Genomic DNA, 20,273 nt, shown 5'->3' with positions numbered 1-20,273 from the left:
GAGTTAATACCGATGGACTCTCAGCAGCCTCTACCATCAGTGTGTTATGTGTATGAATGGATGAGTTAATACTGATGGACTCTTTACACAGCGGCCTCTACCATCAGTGTGTGAATGTGTATGAATGGATGAGTTAATACTGATGGACTCTTTACTCAGCGGCCTCTACCATCAGTGTGTGACTGTGTATGAATGGATGAGTTATTACTGACGGACTCTTTACTCAGCGGCCTCTACCATCAGTGTGTGAATGTGTATGAATGGATGAGTTAATACTGACGGACTCTTTACTCAGCGGCCTCTACCATCAGTGTGTGAATGTGTATGAATGGATGAGTTATTACTGACGGACTCTTTACTCAGCGGCCTCTACCATCAGTGTGTTATGTGTATGAATGGATGAGTTAATACTGACGGACTCTTTACTCAGCGGCCTCTACCATCAGTGTGTGAATGTGTATGAATGGATGAGTTAATACTGACGGACTCTTTACTCAGCGGCCTCTACCATCAGTGTGTGAATGTGTATGAATGGATGAGTTATTACTGACGGACTCTACTCAGCGGCCTCTACCATCAGTGTGTGAATGTGTATGAATGGATGAGTTAATACTGATGGACTCTTTACTCAGCGGCCTCTACCATCAGTGTGTGAATGTGTATGAATGGATGAGTTAATACTGATGGACTCTTTACTCAGCGGCCTCTACCATCAGTGTGTGAATGTGTATGAATGGATGAGTTAATACTGATGGACTCTTTACTCAGCGGCCTCTACCATCAGTGTGTGAATGTGTATGAATGGATGAGTTATTACTGACGGACTCTTTACTCAGCGGCCTCTACCATCAGTGTGTGAATGTGTATGAATGGATGAGTTAATACTGATGGACTCTTTACTCAGCGGCCTCTACCATCAGTGTGTGAATGTGTGTGAATGAATGAGTTAATACCGATGGACTCTCAGCAGCCTCTACCATCAGTGTGTTATGTGTATGAATGGATGAGTTAATACTGATGGACTCTTTACACAGCGGCCTCTACCATCAGTGTGTGAATGTGTATGAATGGATGAGTTAATACTGATGGACTCTTTACTCAGCGGCCTCTACCATCAGTGTGTGAATGTGTATGAATGGATGAGTTAATACTGATGGACTCTTTACACAGCGGCCTCTACCATCAGTGTGTGAATGTGTATGAATGGATGAGTTAATACTGACGGACTCTTTACTCAGCGGCCTCTACCATCAGTGTGTGACTGTGTATGAATGGATGAGTTATTACTGACGGACTCTTTACTCAGCGGCCTCTACCATCAGTGTGTGAATGTGTATGAATGGATGAGTTAATACTGACGGACTCTTTACTCAGCGGCCTCTACCATCAGTGTGTGAATGTGTATGAATGGATGAGTTATTACTGACGGACTCTTTACTCAGCGGCCTCTACCATCAGTGTGTTATGTGTATGAATGGATGAGTTAATACTGACGGACTCTTTACTCAGCGGCCTCTACCATCAGTGTGTGAATGTGTATGAATGGATGAGTTAATACTGACGGACTCTTTACTCAGCGGCCTCTACCATCAGTGTGTGACTGTGTATGAATGGATGAGTTATTACTGACGGACTCTTTACTCAGCGGCCTCTACCATCAGTGTGTGAATGTGTATGAATGGATGAGTTAATACTGACGGACTCTTTACTCAGCGGCCTCTACCATCAGCGTTTGAATGTGTATGAATGGATGAGTTAATACTGACGGACTCTTTACTCAGCGGCCTCTACCATCAGCGTGTGAATGTGTATGAATGGATGAGTTAATACTGACGGACTCTTTACTCAGCGGCCTCTACCATCAGCGTGTGAATGTGTATGAATGGATGAGTTATTACTGACGGACTCTTTACTCAGCGGCCTCTACCATCAGTGTGTGAATGTGTATGAATGGATGAGTTAATACTGACGGACTCTTTACTCAGCGGCCTCTACCATCAGTGTGTGAATGTGTATGAATGGATGAGTTAATACTGACGGACTCTTTACTCAGCGGCCTCTACCATCAGTGTGTGTATGAATGGATGAGTTAATACTGATGGACTCTTTACTCAGCGGCCTCTACCATCAGTGTGTGACTGTGTATGAATGGATGAGTTATTACTGACGGACTCTTTACTCAGCGGCCTCTACCATCAGTGTGTGAATGTGTATGAATGGATGAGTTAATACTGACGGACTCTTTACTCAGCAGCCTCTACCATCAGCGTGTGAATGTGTATGAATGGATGAGTTAATACTGACGGACTCTTTACTCAGCGGCCTCTACCATCAGCGTGTGAATGTGTATGAATGGATGAGTTAATACTGACGGACTCTTTACTCAGCGGCCTCTACCATCAGTGTGTGAATGTGTATGAATGGATGAGTTATTACTGACGGACTCTTTACTCAGCGGCCTCTACCATCAGTGTGTGAATGTGTATGAATGGATGAGTTAATACTGACGGACTCTTTACTCAGCGGCCTCTACCATCAGTGTGTGAATGTGTATGAATGGATGAGTTAATACTGACGGACTCTTTACTCAGTGGCCTCTACCATCAGTGTGTGTATGAATGGATGAGTTAATACTGATGGACTCTTTACTCAGCGGCCTCTACCATCAGTGTGTGAATGTGTATGAATGGATGAGTTAATACTGATGGACTCTTTACTCAGCGGCCTCTACCATCAGTGTGTGAATGTGTATGAATGGATGAGTTAATACTGATGGACTCTTTACTCAGCGGCCTCTACCATCAGTGTGTGAATGTGTATGAATGGATGAGTTAATACTGATGGACTCTTTACTCAGCGGCCTCTACCATCAGTGTGTGAATGTGTATGAATGGATGAGTTAATACTGATGGACTCTTTACTCAGCGGCCTCTACCATCAGTGTGTGAATGTGTATGAATGGATGACTTAATACTGATGGACTCTTTACTCAGCGGCCTCTACCATCAGTGTGTGAATGTGTATGAATGGATGACTTAATACTGATGGACTCTTTACTCAGCAGCCTCTACCATCAGCGTGTGAATGTGTAGGTGTGACCTGCGGTGTGAAAGTGCTTTGAGGAGTCAGAAGACGAGAAAATAAACAAGAAGACCATTTTCCAAATAAAGGCCGGGTCTGTTCTGTACTGAAGTAAATTAAAGCCCGGACTATTTATTAAAGTTTAAAGGTATTTACTTTTGTTAACGTCGTTATAGCTGCAGTCACCATCAGAATACATTTATAATAACTAACAGGTTACAGGTTGGTGTGTTGGTTCAGGATCAGTCCTCGCTCGGCGTTCGTTCTCTCAGAAGACGAACGGAATCAAAGCTTTGCGTAACTTGGGATAGTCTTTGAACTTCTCCTGGTAGAACCTGTAACAGAAATGGAGGTGGGGGGGCGGAGAGGGAGAAGGGGAATTATTTTCTTTGTCCCCCTCATTGCCATTATTCTTTACTTGTTTGTATACTTCCTGTGTTGTGGTAATCCATGGGAGAGAGAGAGACGATTCAATCTTTGTTTGCTCCTTTTTGTCTGCTGTTTTCATCCCTTCTTTTGAAATGTATTGTATAAGAATTATGTATATGATATACTGTGTATGATTCTTCTGTTGTTAAAACCACAACATCTTGTTTATCCTTTATTGTAAGTGACAATATTTAAACATAAATAATAAGAAAATGATCACAACAAAAAAAAGAAATGGATCATCAAAACAGAGATGATTGTTTTTAAGTGTCCTGAATATCGAGGTCACCTGTGATGGTAGAAGGCTCTGGGTCCAATAAAACTCAGGCTGAACAGGGCGAAGGCGAGTGCCGGGAGAGACCAGGTCGCCACAGCGAAGCCGAACCACTCCACGATCTCTCCTAAGTAGTTTGCCCCGGACACGTATTCAAAGAGTCCTCCTGCAGGAGACACGGGAGCACACAGGTCACTACAGGGACAGCGTGGAGGAGACTTCATGCAGGTGTGACGTCTGCTTCTTACCTGTCGGGATCCTGTAAGCGACTTCCCCCGGCTGCCTCAGGTTACGTAGAATATAATCGCTGTGAATGTTGATTCCCATTCCGACGTAAAACAGCGATAAACCTAGAAGTGAAGTCATTGTTTCATCTTGCCGAATAGAAGAAGTTCCTGTGAGATGTTTTGAAAGTGGAGAGTAATATTTCTCATACCAGTTATGTAGCGACAGTCGGCTGACCAGTCGTCATCGAAGTGGGCGCAGTGCAGCAGGTAGTGACCCTGCAGGGACCCGTTGAGCGAGCAGAAGAAAGCTGCAGCCACCATGACACCCAGAGGGAACGGCCTCCCTCTGCTCCGCAGGGCGAAAACAAACGTCCTGCCCACAGATATGAGGAGAAAATGGATAATTGACTTTAAAGGAGCAGTATGTAACTCTGACACCTAGTGGTTAAAATGGGTACTGCAGTCCAGATTCTAAACATTAGGTCGGGTACAATCACTTCTATCTGAACCACTTCTCTTGCCCGCTTCCATCGCTGCAACACCTGTTGACCTGATAACTGCTCTCATATCTGACAAATTGAGGGGCGTCCAAAACGGTCGTGTGGGGGGAGTGTCTTAAAAGCGCCTACCTTCTCTGGTCCAAACAAATCCAGAGCAAAAAAAAGAGAAAAGTCTCCCCATTCTTCACGAGACGGCACCGATGCTTTCCTCCTTCCTTTCTTCTTCTGTCTCCATCTGTTTGACTTCTCTGAAAAAAGTGGCTGCAAATAAACTGAACATGTAGCAGCTCTGTGCATGATAACAACATGATATATGACAACAGATCAGTTGCAGTCATTGTTTATGTACACTCTTTTACATTTCCTTTTCCACTTTGAGCACATTGACAGACCAGCCATCCCCCTTTTTCTTTAAAGGTAAAGAATGAATGTGAAGGTAAAATGTGAGAAATGTTCCCTGCTGACAGTTTCTTCTTCTGCAGCTGCACAGTGTCTAAAAATGAGACTGAAATCAATGAGTTTGAAGGTTTTACTGTGAGAAATGCTCCCTGCCCCCGTCGTTATTTGGACCCTTAAGTGATAAATCAGACTTTTATCTTATACCTCTGGAAGTAGTGCACGCAGAAGGTCCCGAGCAGCAGGTTCCTCCCCACGCTGGACGCTTTGTTGGAGGTGAGCAGTAGCAGAAGGGGGACCAGGAGAGCCGGCAGCTCCTGCAGGAACCAGGCGACTGCAGCTGGAACCATCCTTTTGGGGAGAGGGAGCCCCATGTGGCGCCCGTAGGATGTCTGCGCCGTCTTGTGATGGATCAGGTACCCGAGCGCCGACAGGATCATCCCACAGCTGAGGCAGCAGATCAGGTCTTCATGGCAGTGCATGATGGAGAACCTCAGAGTGTCTGCAGAAAGACAGAAAGAGTCCAGGAGGTGATGCTCGTCCTTCACGCCCTGGAATGTACTGTATGTGCTTCACATTAAACCACATGGAGTTTCATAATCCCCATGAAGTCAGCTGCTAGGAAACGTTTGGCTCAAAGTCAGCTGACAGTCCCTCGCTGACAGCTTCATCGGCCTGTACATCCTGTTTACAATAACACACAGCAACATCTGCACACATCTGCACACATCTCACATTATGTCACCGTGTGTGTATTTGTGAGATGAATCTGCAGAGAGCAGCCTCCAATAACTTCAGCTCACAGGGCTTCACAAACCTCATGATTATTGACTTAAAGGAAAGATGCAGCTTTTTTCCCTGACTGCATTGTTTACATTAAAGTGTTGACAGATTCAGAAACCTTTAGTGCAGCTTTTAATCCACTTCTTATCGTGTTAGGAGACTTTATAAAACGACCATGATCCTAAACATCCAGCTTTATGATCTCAGTGTAAACAGGAAAAGGATCAAAGTTGCAAAAATCTCACAAAGTTGACATGAAAATCAAGTCTTATATAAAAGCTTATATAAATATATTTTTTTGTCTACCTACATGAACATCTCTGTACATGTTGAACATGACGAGACCTACAAAAAAGTCAGCGGAAGTCATCGTCTAATGTCAACAGGAAGTCCGCTATGATTTTTTGAATGTCAAAAAACACCATATTTTCACCGTACCTGTTTGAAAGCATCCGCCCGAGAGCGTTTATCTGATCAATTCAAGTTTGGTGTCAAATGAAAGTAGACAAGTTGAAGAATAAAAGTTGTGCTCAAATCACGAGGTTTCATAATAAGGCGTCGCCGTGGCGTGATGTCAAATTTTGATGTCGTTTTTGGCATCGCGCCTAAAACAGTAAATGCTTATAACTCTACTATGCAGTGTTCAATCATCACCAAAAAAATCATGCATGACAAAGAGCCCGCCCTGAACACATCCATCATTTAATGTTTTTAATTAGTCACAGCGCCACCTGTTGACAACAGGCGGTCACTACCTCTGAGCACTGTTTCCTTTGCACTAGCCATTGCTACACAGTTGCTCATATCTCCCTCAAAATCGCTGTTGACCATCCAAAGACCATGACCATACGACCTTTCGAAGCACAAAGTCCTGCGTGAAAAGCTGTTCCCTTACGGACGCGTTGTTCGCCATCAAACAAAAAAATGTTATTTGAGGGGCTTAACATTTCTTAACATGGTCGTATACACACGAAACTTCATACACATCATCCCAGTGGGAAAATAAAACTTTTCATGTGGGTGTAGTGAGTGGGCGTGGCTGAATGGCTCAGTGGCGCCCTCTTGAAATCTTCCAAAAGGCCTCCCCATAGAGGTTTGTTTCACCTACATGCATGAACATTTTTCTGTATATTAAACATGACAGGACCTACAAATAATCCTTTGGCACCCTTGTCAAAACCCAACAGGAAGTCCGCCATAATTGTTTGAACATTAGAAAAATAGCTCAACTTCGCGTTTCATAGGGTACCTATTTGAACGAACTAGTCCGAGGGCGTTCATCCGATCATTGCAAACTCAGTGTCAGTGTGTTCTAGACATGATGAAGATATCAGCTTGTGCTCTACACAATTGTACATAAAAGGGTGTGGCCACAGCGTACCGTCAAACTTTTATGTCTTGGTGCGCCCCTTTTAACCTTTCCAAAAGGCCTCCCCATAGGGGTTTTATTCACCTACATGCATGACATTTTTTATGTATATTAATCCTGTCAGGACCTAAAAAAAATCCTCTTGCAACCATAGTCACAACCCAACAGGAAGTCCGCTATAATTTTTTGAATAGTTACATAATGGTCCCAGTTTTGCATTTCACAGGCTTCCTATTTGCACATAATTCCCCAAGCACACATTCATCTGATCATCGCCAACTCAGTGTCAGTGTATTCTAGACATTTTAAAGATCTAAAAATATGCAAAACCAAGAATCTACATAAAAGGGCGTGGCTGCAGCGTACTGTAACTTCAATATCCCGGTGCACCCTCATGATTTTTTTCGAAAGCCCCCCCCCCAGAGGTTTTTTCCCCAACATGCATGATATATTTTCTGCATATTAATCATGTCAGGACTTTGCTAAAATGTCAAGGTGCCCATTGTCAAAACCCAACAGAAATTCTGCCATCATTTATTTTAATTTGTTTTGAAAATTATAAATGTCAAAAAAATTTACAGAAAAGGTAACAAATTTATCAATAAGAAATATAAGCCTCTTACTGCTTTGTTGTAATGAATTACTATTACCAAAACATGCATTTATAATGACAGTCTATCAAAATATGATCCTACAAAGGGTATTCTACATATTAAATCAAAATACATTTTGTCCAAAGCTCTACAATTAAGGCAATGCTGCCATCTGATGGCTGATTTCAGTTCATGCTCCTTTGCCCAGGAATATCCTTGCCAAATTTTTTGATAGAAATGACCAGGTCAACAGCATGGATACATTGGAACCGACGACAACAACAGGCACAAATTGATCTGCTGGCCTCCTCCTTGGTGCCACCTCGCTGCTGCTGCTGCGTTACCCGCAGTCGCGACACACCCCGACGTGCACAAAGTGCGAGGGCCCTTCATCACCACTTGTGGTTTTAATGTTACTTCTAACTTTGTCGCTGTTTCTGGTGGTTTATTTGATATAAAATATAAAGTTTTTGTTTAACTGAAAATTTAAGTATTGTAGCTTTTTGTTTTATTTGATTATTTATTTCTGTCTATTTGTTGTTGTTTATGTTCTGGGTAGGGGTGTGAGAGGAGTAGTAGAAGAACAGTGTACCCATTATTCTTATTTTGTGTGTGTATCTAAGGATGCTGACTAATGAACACAAAAAGCTGAGGTTTCCATTTATAGGCTAGTACTCACTATTTAGGTTCTCAAAATGTCAGATTCTTTTTAGCATCAAAAAGTAGGGAAGCTTTAAAGATACAGACTTTTAACCTTTTTTGCCCTCCTCCTCAGACCACCTGGCGCCCTCTGCTGGTCACATTTCACCCCTCCACTTCGAATTGATTTTACCCCGAACATCTTCATTAGTAACGTGTGCATACCTGTTTGTCCTCCGCTGCAGATTCATCGGTGGTGACCTCGTCGCGTGCATTTACAGAAACAACATCAGGAAACATGAAATGCATCAGAAGAATTCTGAGTGTAGATAAACGAAGGAGAAGAAGACAGCAGAGCCGAGATGCTTTTCAGAACATTTTACTGGTTTTGTAACATGAATCCACGGCTTCCTCTGACGAGCCTTTGGGGATGCTTTGACGGTGGAACCTGAGATAAAAAAAACTCCATTCAGGGAGCAGTTAAGTAGAATATATATATGTTTAGGTTTGTGACGTGAACGTTCCCATTCTCTAAGCAAAAAAGAAAAAAGAAGAACAATAAAAAAAAAGATCCACAAACAGAAGAGGGACAGTGTCGAGGTTCAGCCTTTGAGGTGGAGGGAACACAGCGCCCCCTGCTGGAGAACAGAGATAACAGTTGGTGCCATTTTTAGACCAACGGATGAAGGGGGGGGGGGGAGGGCAGGTCGCACGCTCCTCAAGTGATGGGTGAGCTGGGGGCAGTGGGCGAGGCGGGGGGGGGAACGTGAGATAACGCTGTTTGTGTGCAATACGGAGAAAAGGCACAATAGCACAGTGTGTCATGCTTTTCTACTTCCCGCTTCATCCAATCAGACGACGCAGCGCAATGCTAAGCACGCCGCTCGTCCCGGTGCAGGAGGGGGCTGTCAGAGGGTCGCTTCAGCAGCAAAAGGTCAGTCAGTGATCATGGAGACGGGCCGGCGGCAAATCACTTTGAGACGACGCGCCTCACGCCTCATAACCACGCAGCGGAACGATGTGCAGATCTTAAACTCAGCCGCCTGATCTTCAAACAGCTGATCTTAACGACCCCCCCACCCGCCCTCACAGCTCAGCAGTTTAAATCTTAGAACAGCGCCACTAAATGTCACTTCTCCCTCACCAACCAATCACAATCAAGAAGGGGCGGGGCTTCTGATATCAGCTTAGACGCTCGTCCGACTCGTCTTTTGGCGGGAACAGTTTCAGGTGAAGAGCTGTTGATGATGTCAGGACGCCTTTTACATTGTCATCGTTACCGAGGGCAACAGATGTTTACTTTCGTAACCTAGCAACGATGAGAAACGCTCTGAAACAGAGGCCGCTCTGTCCCGAGGACACAGGCCGCAAATCTCCCCCAAAAACGTTTCCTTCAATCTGACTTTAATTATCTAGTAACATTTCCTAGACGTGAAGAAGAGCGTCCGAGCCGCCCGGCGCTCGCCGAGGACCGAGCGTGTAACACGAGGAATCTAGAATCCAGAAACAAAGACGGAGCGTCAAGGAGGCAAAGTTAAGAAAAGAGACCGGAGGTGTGGATGTTGGGAGAACGTCACATGACATCGACCTTCTGTGTCCCCGCCTTCACTCGACACCTTTACAGCTACAGGTGAAGAAGAAGAGTCTGCGAGCGCCTCGTTGCCACGGCGACCACGTGGAAGGCTTCAGAGCTGGAGGAACAAATCTACAAACTACTCGAGTAAATACTTCACGTCTAATAAATCTATGATAACATAAAGATTATATTTAAGAACTGAGTCATCATGTTTTTTGGTTGGTACACGAGGGGTTAAGTAGCCCTTTGAGAGCGATGACCTCTGACCCCTCAGTATCATCCTTTAAGATCTGCACTTTTATTTTCAATCCTTTTCTGAGGCGAATCACACGAGAGTCCAGATGTAACAAATCCATCGAGCGTTCAGGGGGACGTCGACGCCCCTCGTTAAGAGCTCCTCCCCCTCTTCATTTCGCCAAACTTCAGATTCTAAATCATGTCAAAACTTCACAACAAGCTAAAAAGGATTCAACCCAACGCTCTGAGACACTTCAAACTGAGAGGAGGGCGGAGAGAGAGGGGGAGAGAGAGAGAGGGGGGAGAGAGAGAGGGGGGGAGAGAGAGAGAAAGAGAGAGAGAGGGGGGAGAGAGAGGGGGGGAGAGAGAGAGAAAGAGAGAGAGGGGGGAGAGAAAGAGGGGGGAGAGAAAGAGGGGGGGGAGAGAGAGCGAGAGAGAGAGAGAGGGGGGAGAGAGAGAGGGGGAGAGGGGGAGGGGGAGAGAGAAAGAGGGAGAGAGAGAGGGAGAGAGAGAAAGAGAGAGGGGGGGAGAGAAAGAGGGGGGGAGAGAGAGAGAAAGAGAGAGAGGGGGGAGAGAAAGAGGGGGGGAGAGAAAGAGGGGGGGAGAGAGAGAGAGAGCGAGAGAGAGAGGGGGGAGAGAGAGGGGGAGAGGGGGAGGGGGAGAGAAAAAGAGGGAGAGAGAGGGAGAGAGAGAGAAAGAGAGAGAGAGAGAGGGGGGAGAGAAAGAGAAAGAGAGAGAGGGGGGAGAGAAAGAGGGGGGGAGAGAAAGAGGGGGGGAGAGAGAGAGAGAGCGAGAGAGAGAGAGAGCGAGAGAGAGAGGGGGGAGAGAGAGGGGGAGAGGGGGAGGGGGAGAGAAAAAGAGGGAGAGAGAGGGAGAGAGAGAAAGAGAGAGAAGGGGGGAGAGAGAGAGAGAAAGAGAGAGGAGGGAGAGAAAGAGGGGGGGAGAGAGAGAGAAAGAGAGAGGAGGGAGAGAAAGAGGGGGGGAGAGAGAGAGCGAGAGAGGGAGAGAAAGAGGGGGGGAGAGAGAGAGCGAGAGAGGGAGAGAAAGAGGGGGGGAGAGAGAGAGCGAGAGAAAGAGAGAGAGGGAGGAGAGAGAGAGAGCGAGAGAGAGAGAAAGAGAGAGAGGGGGAGAGAAAGAGGGGGGGAGAGAGAGAGAGAGAGAGAGAGAGAGGAGACTACTGGCTTTGAGCATCTAGGTCCTTCCTGCAAAAAGTGGGCGTAACGGGGAAGTGGGCGGGGCTAAGAGAGAGAGAGAGGGGGGGAAGGGGGTGTTATGGCGAGAGATAGTAAGGGCAGGGCCGCGGCATTGCTTTGCCCCCCTGCGACGGTCGACCTCAATGGACGATGAGCGCCCCGGCAGCGTAGCTCACAGAGCTGTCCTGCCAGTTCCTGCACTCACTCGACTGGGCGTAGTTCAGGAACGAGAAGTTCATTTCTAATCCCGACTTCCTCAGCTCGGCCACGGCCTGAAAAACACACAAACAAGAGAACGAGCTCTTTAGTGACGCTCGCTGACTCACACTGAACAGCTGGACGCAGGAAACAGCAGCTCTGTGTGCCGCTGCGACCGCACGGAGGATCAACAGGGGGCGCTAACAGCCACGCACCGTTACGAGTGAAAACATGAGCATCTGCTGAGATGTGGCGGTAACTGCGCCGCAGTATTTACAATAGATGAGACGCTCAAACTTTCCAGAGATCAGGAAAAACAACTCTGCCTCTGTGTGCCTTCAAAATAAAAGCTCAGTAAATAAAGTCTGTTATGTTATTAATCTAACCAGCTGGGTTAAATCAGTCTCCACACTTCATCCAGCATGTGTGGAGAGACGCTCTGGAGCCGTTACCATGACGACGATGAGAGTGTTGTCTTTAATATTATCATTCCTTCAACTGACCGCAGCGTTTGTTCTTCTGAACGTTTTAACTTAAACGCTCAGAGTTCAGGAGTGGATGACACACGCGCTCTTCTTCTCTGGTTTACTTACATTTAGCAGCACTCCGATGGGGTGGCGCCCACAGATGGTGTTGCGGTACTTCTTCAAGTAGTTGGTGAAAGACATCGGGTCCAGCTGTTCTATAATGCCCATCCCCTGAAACAAGTCAGACAAACATCATGTGAGGTAAAGATAAATGAATATCAGCCTCACAGCTCTCTAAACCTTACAGTCACATTCAGGGCGCACTCACACTCGGCCTCACACCCTGAACCCTGAGGAAGAGTACAGAGCGCTCACACTACTCAAACCAACTGGACTTTAGGGGTCAAACATGTTTGAGCACGGTACAGATTACCATGTGTGAGTGTGTCTTTAAGAGAAAAATATGTTTTATTAAAAAAGTTTGATGCATGTAGGTCCGACTGATGCAACCTGACTGACTAATGTAATGTGTGTTAAAATAATTCTGTTGTGAACTGTTATAAAAAAACTACCCCCATGACACGCTTCATTATTATCATTACTAACATTATATTATTATTATTATTATTTAGCATCAATATATATACTGTATATTCTTATTATATATTTTTTATTATATTATTGTTAGTCTTATTATATATTATATTTCATTATATTAAACTTTATTGTTCATATTGCACTATATTATATTATACTACATTATATTATATAACTGCACTCTGCATTACTGTGGTACAACACTGCCTCTCTTCTCTGCTCTTTACATTACTTGCTGCTCTTGATCATACAGAGTCACTTTAATCACTTGTCACTTTATCTTGTCATTCTCTGCAAATACTGTCTCAATTCCCTGCAGTTAACTTCATCATTCATTTTGTTCTTGTATATACCCCGTTTTTATTTGTATTTATCTTATCTATTCTGTTTAATGTGTATTTTGTATTTTGAGCTTTTCTTTTTCTCCGAATTTCCCCTTTTGGGATATTATCCTATCCTAAAACTTAAACTGGCCTATAAACATCCTGTTTTCTAGACGTCTTTGCATGACCTTTGATCTCTACCAGGATGACTCTGCATGGACATTTTCTCTTCTTCTGTCTAGGTTGATTGTGTTAAACTTCTTATCTCCTACAAACAGAGCTTTTTGATATCCTCCCTTCCACCTCGACAGTCTTCAGTCTCTCTCTCATTTGAGTTTCTCTGCAGACTGATCACCATGATACACTCTGTGCAGTTTCTCCTACAAAGACGATTGGGTCTCGGTCTTTATTCATATTCTCACTGAAATATTTAACACTAATTCATATCTTCTTTATTACAGTGACCGCTGTGCATCCGGCTGAGGTGATCAAGAGATTGCACATGTGGATGTATATATTCATGTTTGAGATGTTACCATTCTATCCAGATGTTCAATGGACCTGTAGATCTCCCCCTGAGCCTCATCGTAGTACGTGTAGCGGAACCGCTGACCTTCAGAAGAGATGAGGTCATTATCAACGATGCTGGTCACATGTTTTTATCAGAGGAGCATGTGTCTCTCGCCGTCTGTACCTACCCCAGTGGCAGAAGTCGGAGGAGATGATGAAAAGGTTGGAGGGGTCGGCCAGGTATTTGCTGAGCAGTTTCCCGTACTCCTGTTCCCTGGACTCGCTCAGGGCGCCCACCAGCACAGGGACGATGCTGAACTCGTCTTTGTGGCTGAAACGTCAAGAGTATCAAATCACGCAAACGTGTCAGTTTTGAAAGTGAAAGCTTTAAAGCATTTTTCATTTTTAATTCTCAAGTGAACTATTACTCAACTAGACAAACCAATAACTTACCAATGTGTCGTACATCTCGAGGACTCAATAAGATACCATGGAGTCAAATTATGGAACACGCATATTTATTTACTGAATGATTTTTTGTCTTTTTCTAGATACAAATTGAGACTCAGAAATGTGTTGATGTCAGAAAGATTTGTAGTGAATAGTGAATTGTCCTGATTTTGTTATATTGTCTACATACTGTATGTCCTGTTTTGCTCTATTTTTATGTTTTCAATGTTTGTATGTCATTTTCAATTGGGTACATTTTACTTGTGATAGTAAATATTCTTACTTTGTTATTTTTACTGTATTTTATTTTAACTTTGTTTAATCTCTTAAGGTGAGGTTTTGAGATAAGCCCTCACCTGCACATGTGTTTTATTTTTTATTTGTTTTATTTTTCTGTTTGACTCTTCTTTCAAAAAATGTGCAAATAAACTAAAACTACATGTTGAACATTGAACAGACTCTCTTTAAAAGTACAAACAGGATGATCGTTACCTCTCCATGGCTTTAGCAGTGTAAGGCAAGTGCATCTCGATACTGTGCTCGTCTTCATCTGTCTGGATGCTCATCCGCTCGAACAACCCGGTTTTCCAGAGGTCGGAGTAAACTGTAAAAACAGAGGTGACTTCATTTATATCTGTGCGTGTTTCTGCGACCATGTCTGCTAATTAAGTTCTCTGAGGAGCTGCACACTCGTTAAAGAGGGAAAAACCTCAACACTGAGGAAGTCTTTTCACTCAGAGGCAGCGAACTGTCTGCTCCCCGGAGGATCATTTAGAGTGCGTCATCATCCCAAAATACTCCCAAGAGGTTGGAGCTCTTTTCACACCGACAAAGAAAGAGGAGATCACCACACAGAAGGAAGACAGGTGTCGACCTACAGAAGCCCCACAGTTAAACCCTTAAAGGAGCAGTATGTAACTCTGACCCCTAGTGTTTAAAATGGGTACTGCAGTCTAAATTCTAAACATCGTAGAGAGCTGTCCCCCCCCCCCCCCTCCTCTCTAGAGTCCATGCTCACACAGGTCACCATGTGGTGGACTCTGAAGCTTCAGTGTTTATCCAGCTCTGCATGGGTCTGTAAACCTTTCTGTGTTCTAACCTCTCTCCATTTTTCAAAAGCATCTCCAATATTGATCCTAGTTTGAGCACGTTTCTGCTCGTGGAGCTTATTAGAAACATGCAGAGGCTTTTTAGGTCGGGTACAATCACTTCTATCTGAACCACTTCTCTTGCCCGCTTCCATCACTGCAACACCTGTTGACCTGATAACTGCTCTCATATCTGACAAACCGAGGGGCGTCCAAAAAGGCCGTGTGGGGTGTGTCTTAAAAGCGCCTACCTTCTCTGGTCCAAACAAATCCAGAGCATTCAGGAGCAGAATCTAAAGTTAGAAGGAGGACATACTGGCTGCTGCATTGTTGTCAGAGAAGCCAGCACTTCAACATGTTTCCTTAATGATCAGATAGTAAGATACCTTTATCATCTCACTCACTACACATCTCACTGACTGGACCTTTAAATAACTTTTCTAGCTTGTGTTAACATTTAAGAATACAGGACAATCAAAAAAAAGGTAGAAAGTGAGGTGTAAAATCAGTGAGTACCCTTCTGGTCGATTCTCAGGTCGTAGAGAGGCGTTCTGTAGACGTCTGCGGGCGACAGGGCACAGCGGGAGAGGGGCACGTGGTGTGAAGGTCCCAGGATGAACACCCTACGACTGAAGGGCGACAGCACTTTATCTCACTCACTCTGTTCACACAAAGAACACCAGCAGCACTATATTCTACTATGTGAGCTAACATCTAAAGGAGGGGAAAAGTCAGATAAGAAACATATCATTCAAAGCAGATTTCCTCGAGACGGGATCGGAGACGGTAAAAAACTGGACGACTTACGTAACAGAGGGATCGACCTGCTTGTAGGCGTGTGCTGCACAAGCGCCACAGTAGGTGTACCCGGCATGCCTGCAAACACACACATGACGGATTAGGATGACGCACGCATCACTTCTGACATGTTTGCATTTCTGTCTTAGCTCACGGTGCTATGATGGCTCGAGCAGGTCTGATGGAGGACTCGGCTTTGGACAGCCAGCCTTCTAGTTGAGCGTTCAGCTGGGATCCTGGAACAGAGGAACAACAACATATAAATGTTTTGTTTTAGATCAGTGTGTTTAAAGAGAGACAACAATCTGCTGCGTGTAGACCTCCTTATGACAGTAAGAGTGATGTAGCGGATTTAAAACTAACAATCACACTAAAGCGAGGTCGAGATCGACATCAACGAGTCTCTGTAAATATGTTAAAAGAGGAAAAGTCTTTCATCAGTGAAGTGTTAGTCGAGCTGTTTGTGCTCCTGAAGTTTTCTGCAAATTTTTCAGGTCAGCGTGCCCCTTAAGTTTCCCAAAGTTGATTTTAACACATCACTCATGGCGTGAAGTTCTCCCTTGGGGGGGTGGGGGGGGGGCTCTCATAGGGCTCTATGAAATCATTTTAATTTCTCTGAATCTGCGTTTTACGATGTCACATGAACAGACGCTACAGTCTGAACACTTTGACTAACTTCCTTCTGGAGACGTGCAGCACAGTATTCATTTAATCTCAATTATCGTGTTTTCATAAACGTGGGAAGACATAATCTGAATTTTAAACTCGATTAATTGCCCGACAGCCAGAGGAAGAAAACCAGGTCTTCACTGAGCGACCGAACACTCGAGTCCTCCTGCAAAGACTGCTGTTCTTTTATCTATCCTTCAAAATTGATTGTGCAAGAAAAATTTGGTGCCATTTTAGAAGGAAAAAAAACCCTTTATTCTTCAGGAGGGACGTGATGCAAACACAGTGTCGTGTAAAACATGAAGAACTGCAGACACACAGAAACCAGGATTTATAGCACATTTGATCCTTTTATATTTATCACCATGCAGGCCAGATGACAACCCTGTAAGGGTCTACTTTGGGATCATTAGTCTGTCCTGTGAGTCTGCTGTTCTGGACTAAATAGTGATGGACAACACAAACGCTAAATAAATCAAATTCAAAATGTACTGCGTAAGATACACACACACATTTGCTGACTTTATGACTTTTAAAATGTGTGCAGATTTACATTAGATGAGCTCATCCTCATGTTGTGTATGTGCTGGAACAGCTGACAGGACAAACCAGCTGCTGAAATGGGGGAAGGGGTGCAACATGAAGCTTCAGTTCTCTGCCCTGCCCAGTCCTTTGTCTCGCATGACAGGGAGGATTTTCTGCTCCCAGCACACACACGACAGAGTCAGGAACCAAAACAAGTCGGTTAAAGAGCAGACAGACTGTTTTCAGAGAAGCAGGAAGGCCAGGAGCTTCAGCAGTTTTATCTTCTGTTAGCTGCTCATAACTTCATGTATTTGATTTGTAAAATGCAGAACAGCTGATGTCAGTTTGTTTACAATCATTTCCATCGACCACCAGAGAGGAGAAGTGCTGATTAAGCTAAAAAAAAACAACAACAACCCTGCAGCAAACGGGCTAACAGACACCAGGGAGCTAAACATGAGCTAACAGGCTTCTCATCAGCTGGTTAGCTTTAGCCTCCACAGTCTGCAGTGACACTCTATGAATCTGACAGTTTATACCAGAAAGATAATGACGTGCACATTTAAAATGAATCTAATAACACTGATAAAACACAGAGGAGAGGAAGAACAGATAAGCCTGTTAGCATTAGCATGCTAGCCCGCACGGAGCTGACAGTTACCCGAGGCAGAGTACCAGCTCCCGGCGTGACTTGCTTCTCTGCACACAGGTCGGTTGGACATCTTGGTTCCCAAGCCGCCTATCTTGGTGTGCTGAGCTTCTGTCAGGCGAAATAAAACAAATTAAACCAAAAAGCGGAATAACCAGCTAATCCAGAGAAGATGTGAAAGCCTGCGAGCTAACCTGCTGGAGAGACAAAAGGAGACGGCTAGCAGGCTAACGAGCTAACAGGCTAACGAGCTGTAACCGGTTAAACGGTTAACCGGAGACTGAAGCTAACGACAGTTTGTCTGACAGTCTGATGATTATATTACAATAATGATGATGTTTGGTTTAAAAAAGGCACAAACTGTTGTTCATGTGCCGACAGAGAAACAGTTTAAAGAGCTGTCACAGTCCGGACCGGAGGATTACTGACCACAGCCAGGTGAAGGGTTTTTTTATTCTGCAAACTTTATTAAAAACATTCACGTCGACAAACAGCCAAACACACAAACCGCGCAGACTCAGTAAATGAGGATTTCGGCTCTTTTCAGTGAGCCGCGTCTTGTTGCTCGACTCACAACTACCAGATGTTTTGGCTCCAAAACGACTTTTAGTTCATTAAGTATGACATGCTTTACAATTATCTATTGATTTACTCAGTCACTGCACTTTAACTTTAACTGTCTATTTATTTATTTATTTATTGCACTATAACTGTTTCTTTACTCATCCAGTCACTGCACAATAATAACTGTATATACTCTGTCACTGCACCGTAACTTCACTTATTTGCACTATATCTCTATATTTATATATGTTTAATTAAACTGTATATATTCTTTCAGTCACCATAACTGTCTATTTATTTATTATTATTATCATTCATTCACTGAACAGCAATTTCCCTGGCCACTTTTTGCATGTTTCTCTTTCATATCATATCTCTCTGATGTACGTCGTTTTGGATAAAAGCGTCTGCTAAGTGAATTGTAGAATATCACCACAAATATATTTTCGTTGTTGTTTTTGTAAACGCTGCTGTTTAGGATTGCTGCTAACGAAGTTTCATTGTGTCCTTGTATACAATGATAATAAAGATTCTATTCTATTCTATGACATGTGGTTTGTGTAATTATGTCAAATTTTACACTTTTGACAATAATGTGTTTACATCAGTGGAAATGATCAAAAGCTTCCTACCACAAGCTGTTAGATTGTTGAACTGCTGATCTGGAACATGCACACTGCACTTTAGTCTTAGCCTTAGTTTTAGTTTTAGTTTTATATATATCTCAGAAATCACAGTCACTGGCACCTAATGGCGGCCGCCACCACAAGGCTTCGACCGTAGGCGCATTTCCTGGGTGCTTGACCAAGCAGTAACCTCCGGTGTTCAAAAAGGAAGCAGATGCTGAAGTGTATAATCCTGCAGTTCCTGGAGTGTCCACTAGAGGCTGGCTGCAGAAGCACAGGAAGTCACATACACACCCATTCTAAAAAGCCTGTTTTTACAGCAGAGATTAACATGTTTACAGCCTGGTTCAAAAAACCAAATAGGTGTGATTAGCTCATGTCTCGATGGACACACACTGTACGGGGGGTGAATGTTTTGATGACTCATCAGTTTTGATTTGATGAAGGATAAGAGTTCTTCACAATAAGGCGTGTAGCTGACCTGATTGACAGGTGGGCGCGGTGTAACAGTTTGTCAGGAGGTTTAAAACCCGCCTCAGCTCCAGCTCTCAGCCTGTCGTTAGGTTGACTGAAAGTTAGACTGAGACAGCATTTCCAGCACGGAGACCGCCATCGATGGGACTCCAGCGCCCCCTGCAGGAACAAACGGGGGACGACACTCAGGCTTCAAACTTTAATATTAACAGTCTAGGGCTCCCTGATTAATTTTAAAGGACCCGGCTGTTTGAACCGACTCGTCCCTGAACGTCTCATCCCCGTACACACTGGAAGCGGAAGCTATCGGTGGAGTTGCTTATGTTGTGTGAAGGCGCCGTAATTATTGTAGTTATGTTGTAAAAACAGCTGCTTATATGTTCTAAATAATCTAATTGCGTCATCATAAATGCGTGTGAGGCGTTAATTTAAGCGTTTCCTCTTCAGTTAGCTGCTAGCTTTGACTTTAACTGAGAACAAACGTTAGCAGGGAGCAACGTGAGGTCTGCAAATATGAACGCAGTAAAAAACAGAGACAGCGGAGAAGTGATTAAAAACTACCACAAGCAGGCGTTTGAGTATGTTTCAAAGGCTTTACGGGTCGATGAGGACGACACAGGTAGTGTGTGTGTGTGTGTGTGTGTGTGTGTGTGTGTGTGTGTGTGTGTGTGTGTGTGTGTGTGTGTGTGTGTGTGTGTGTGTGTGTGTGTGTGTGTGTGGACAGCTGGTAAACACTCCTCTCTGTGTGCTGACAGGAGACAAGGAGCAGGCGGTGCTGTGGTACAAGAAAGGGATTTCTGAGCTGGAAAAGGGGATTAAAGTAGAGATCTCAGTACAAGGTAAAGTACAAACTACAGGTGTTTACTGTTGACATGCTTTAGACTACAGGTGTTCATCAGGTGTTTACTGTTGACATGCTTTAGACTACAGGTGTTCATCAGGTGTTTACTGTTGACATGCTTTAGACTACAGGTGTTCATCAGGTGTTCACTGTTGACATGCTTTAGACTACAGGTGTTCATCAGGTGTTTACTGTTG

The 20,273-nt window shown here is 44.1% G+C and overlaps 3 protein-coding genes across 5 annotated transcripts in view; 1 reads left to right on the top strand and 2 right to left on the bottom strand.

Annotated features, from left to right (window-relative positions):
- memo1 (mediator of cell motility 1) overlaps nucleotides 1–18,033 on the bottom strand; it is a 72,577-nt gene extending 54,544 nt beyond the window's left edge. The window contains exons 1-10 of one of the 3 annotated variants that reach the window (XM_061039410.1): nucleotides 17,766–18,033; nucleotides 17,584–17,682; nucleotides 15,883–15,964; nucleotides 15,738–15,806; nucleotides 15,447–15,559; nucleotides 14,335–14,446; nucleotides 13,581–13,723; nucleotides 13,419–13,495; nucleotides 12,089–12,193; nucleotides 11,259–11,569 (exon numbers count right to left, since the gene is read on the bottom strand). In XM_061039410.1, coding sequence (XP_060895393.1) covers nucleotides 11,438–11,569; nucleotides 12,089–12,193; nucleotides 13,419–13,495; nucleotides 13,581–13,723; nucleotides 14,335–14,446; nucleotides 15,447–15,559; nucleotides 15,738–15,806; nucleotides 15,883–15,964; nucleotides 17,584–17,644 — 894 coding nt within the window. In that variant the 5' untranslated portion in view covers nucleotides 17,645–17,682; nucleotides 17,766–18,033 and the 3' untranslated portion in view covers nucleotides 11,259–11,437. Of the gene's footprint in view, nucleotides 1–11,258; nucleotides 11,570–12,088; nucleotides 12,194–13,418; nucleotides 13,496–13,580; nucleotides 13,724–14,334; nucleotides 14,447–15,446; nucleotides 15,560–15,737; nucleotides 15,807–15,882; nucleotides 15,965–17,583 lie in introns of those variants that run through there. The other 2 variants (XR_009673235.1, XM_061039409.1) reach the window with 2 other exon arrangements.
- Nucleotides 3,168–5,510, bottom strand: srd5a2b (steroid-5-alpha-reductase, alpha polypeptide 2b). Its single transcript, XM_061039407.1, has 5 exons — nucleotides 5,115–5,510; nucleotides 4,221–4,384; nucleotides 4,033–4,134; nucleotides 3,800–3,950; nucleotides 3,168–3,416 (listed from the first exon to the last, which is right to left on the bottom strand). The coding sequence occupies exons 1-5, from the start codon at nucleotides 5,387–5,389 to the stop codon at nucleotides 3,350–3,352; spliced, it is 759 nt and encodes a 252-aa protein (XP_060895390.1). The 5' UTR covers nucleotides 5,390–5,510; the 3' UTR covers nucleotides 3,168–3,349.
- A 1,477-nt stretch (nucleotides 18,034–19,510) lies between the features above and the next one.
- Nucleotides 19,511–20,273, top strand: part of LOC132975099 (spastin-like) — a 21,015-nt gene continuing 20,252 nt past the window's right edge. The window contains exons 1-2 of the mRNA XM_061039406.1: nucleotides 19,511–19,854; nucleotides 19,991–20,074. Coding sequence (XP_060895389.1) covers nucleotides 19,749–19,854; nucleotides 19,991–20,074 — 190 coding nt within the window. The 5' untranslated portion in view covers nucleotides 19,511–19,748. The remainder of the gene's footprint in view (nucleotides 19,855–19,990; nucleotides 20,075–20,273) is intronic.

The sequence above is a fragment of the Labrus mixtus genome, chromosome 6, assembly GCF_963584025.1.
Source record: "Labrus mixtus chromosome 6, fLabMix1.1, whole genome shotgun sequence".
Lineage (NCBI taxonomy): Eukaryota > Metazoa > Chordata > Actinopteri > Labriformes > Labridae > Labrus > Labrus mixtus.
The sequence above is the reverse complement of the archived record's forward strand: the minus strand, read 5'-3'. Positions and strand labels throughout refer to the sequence as shown.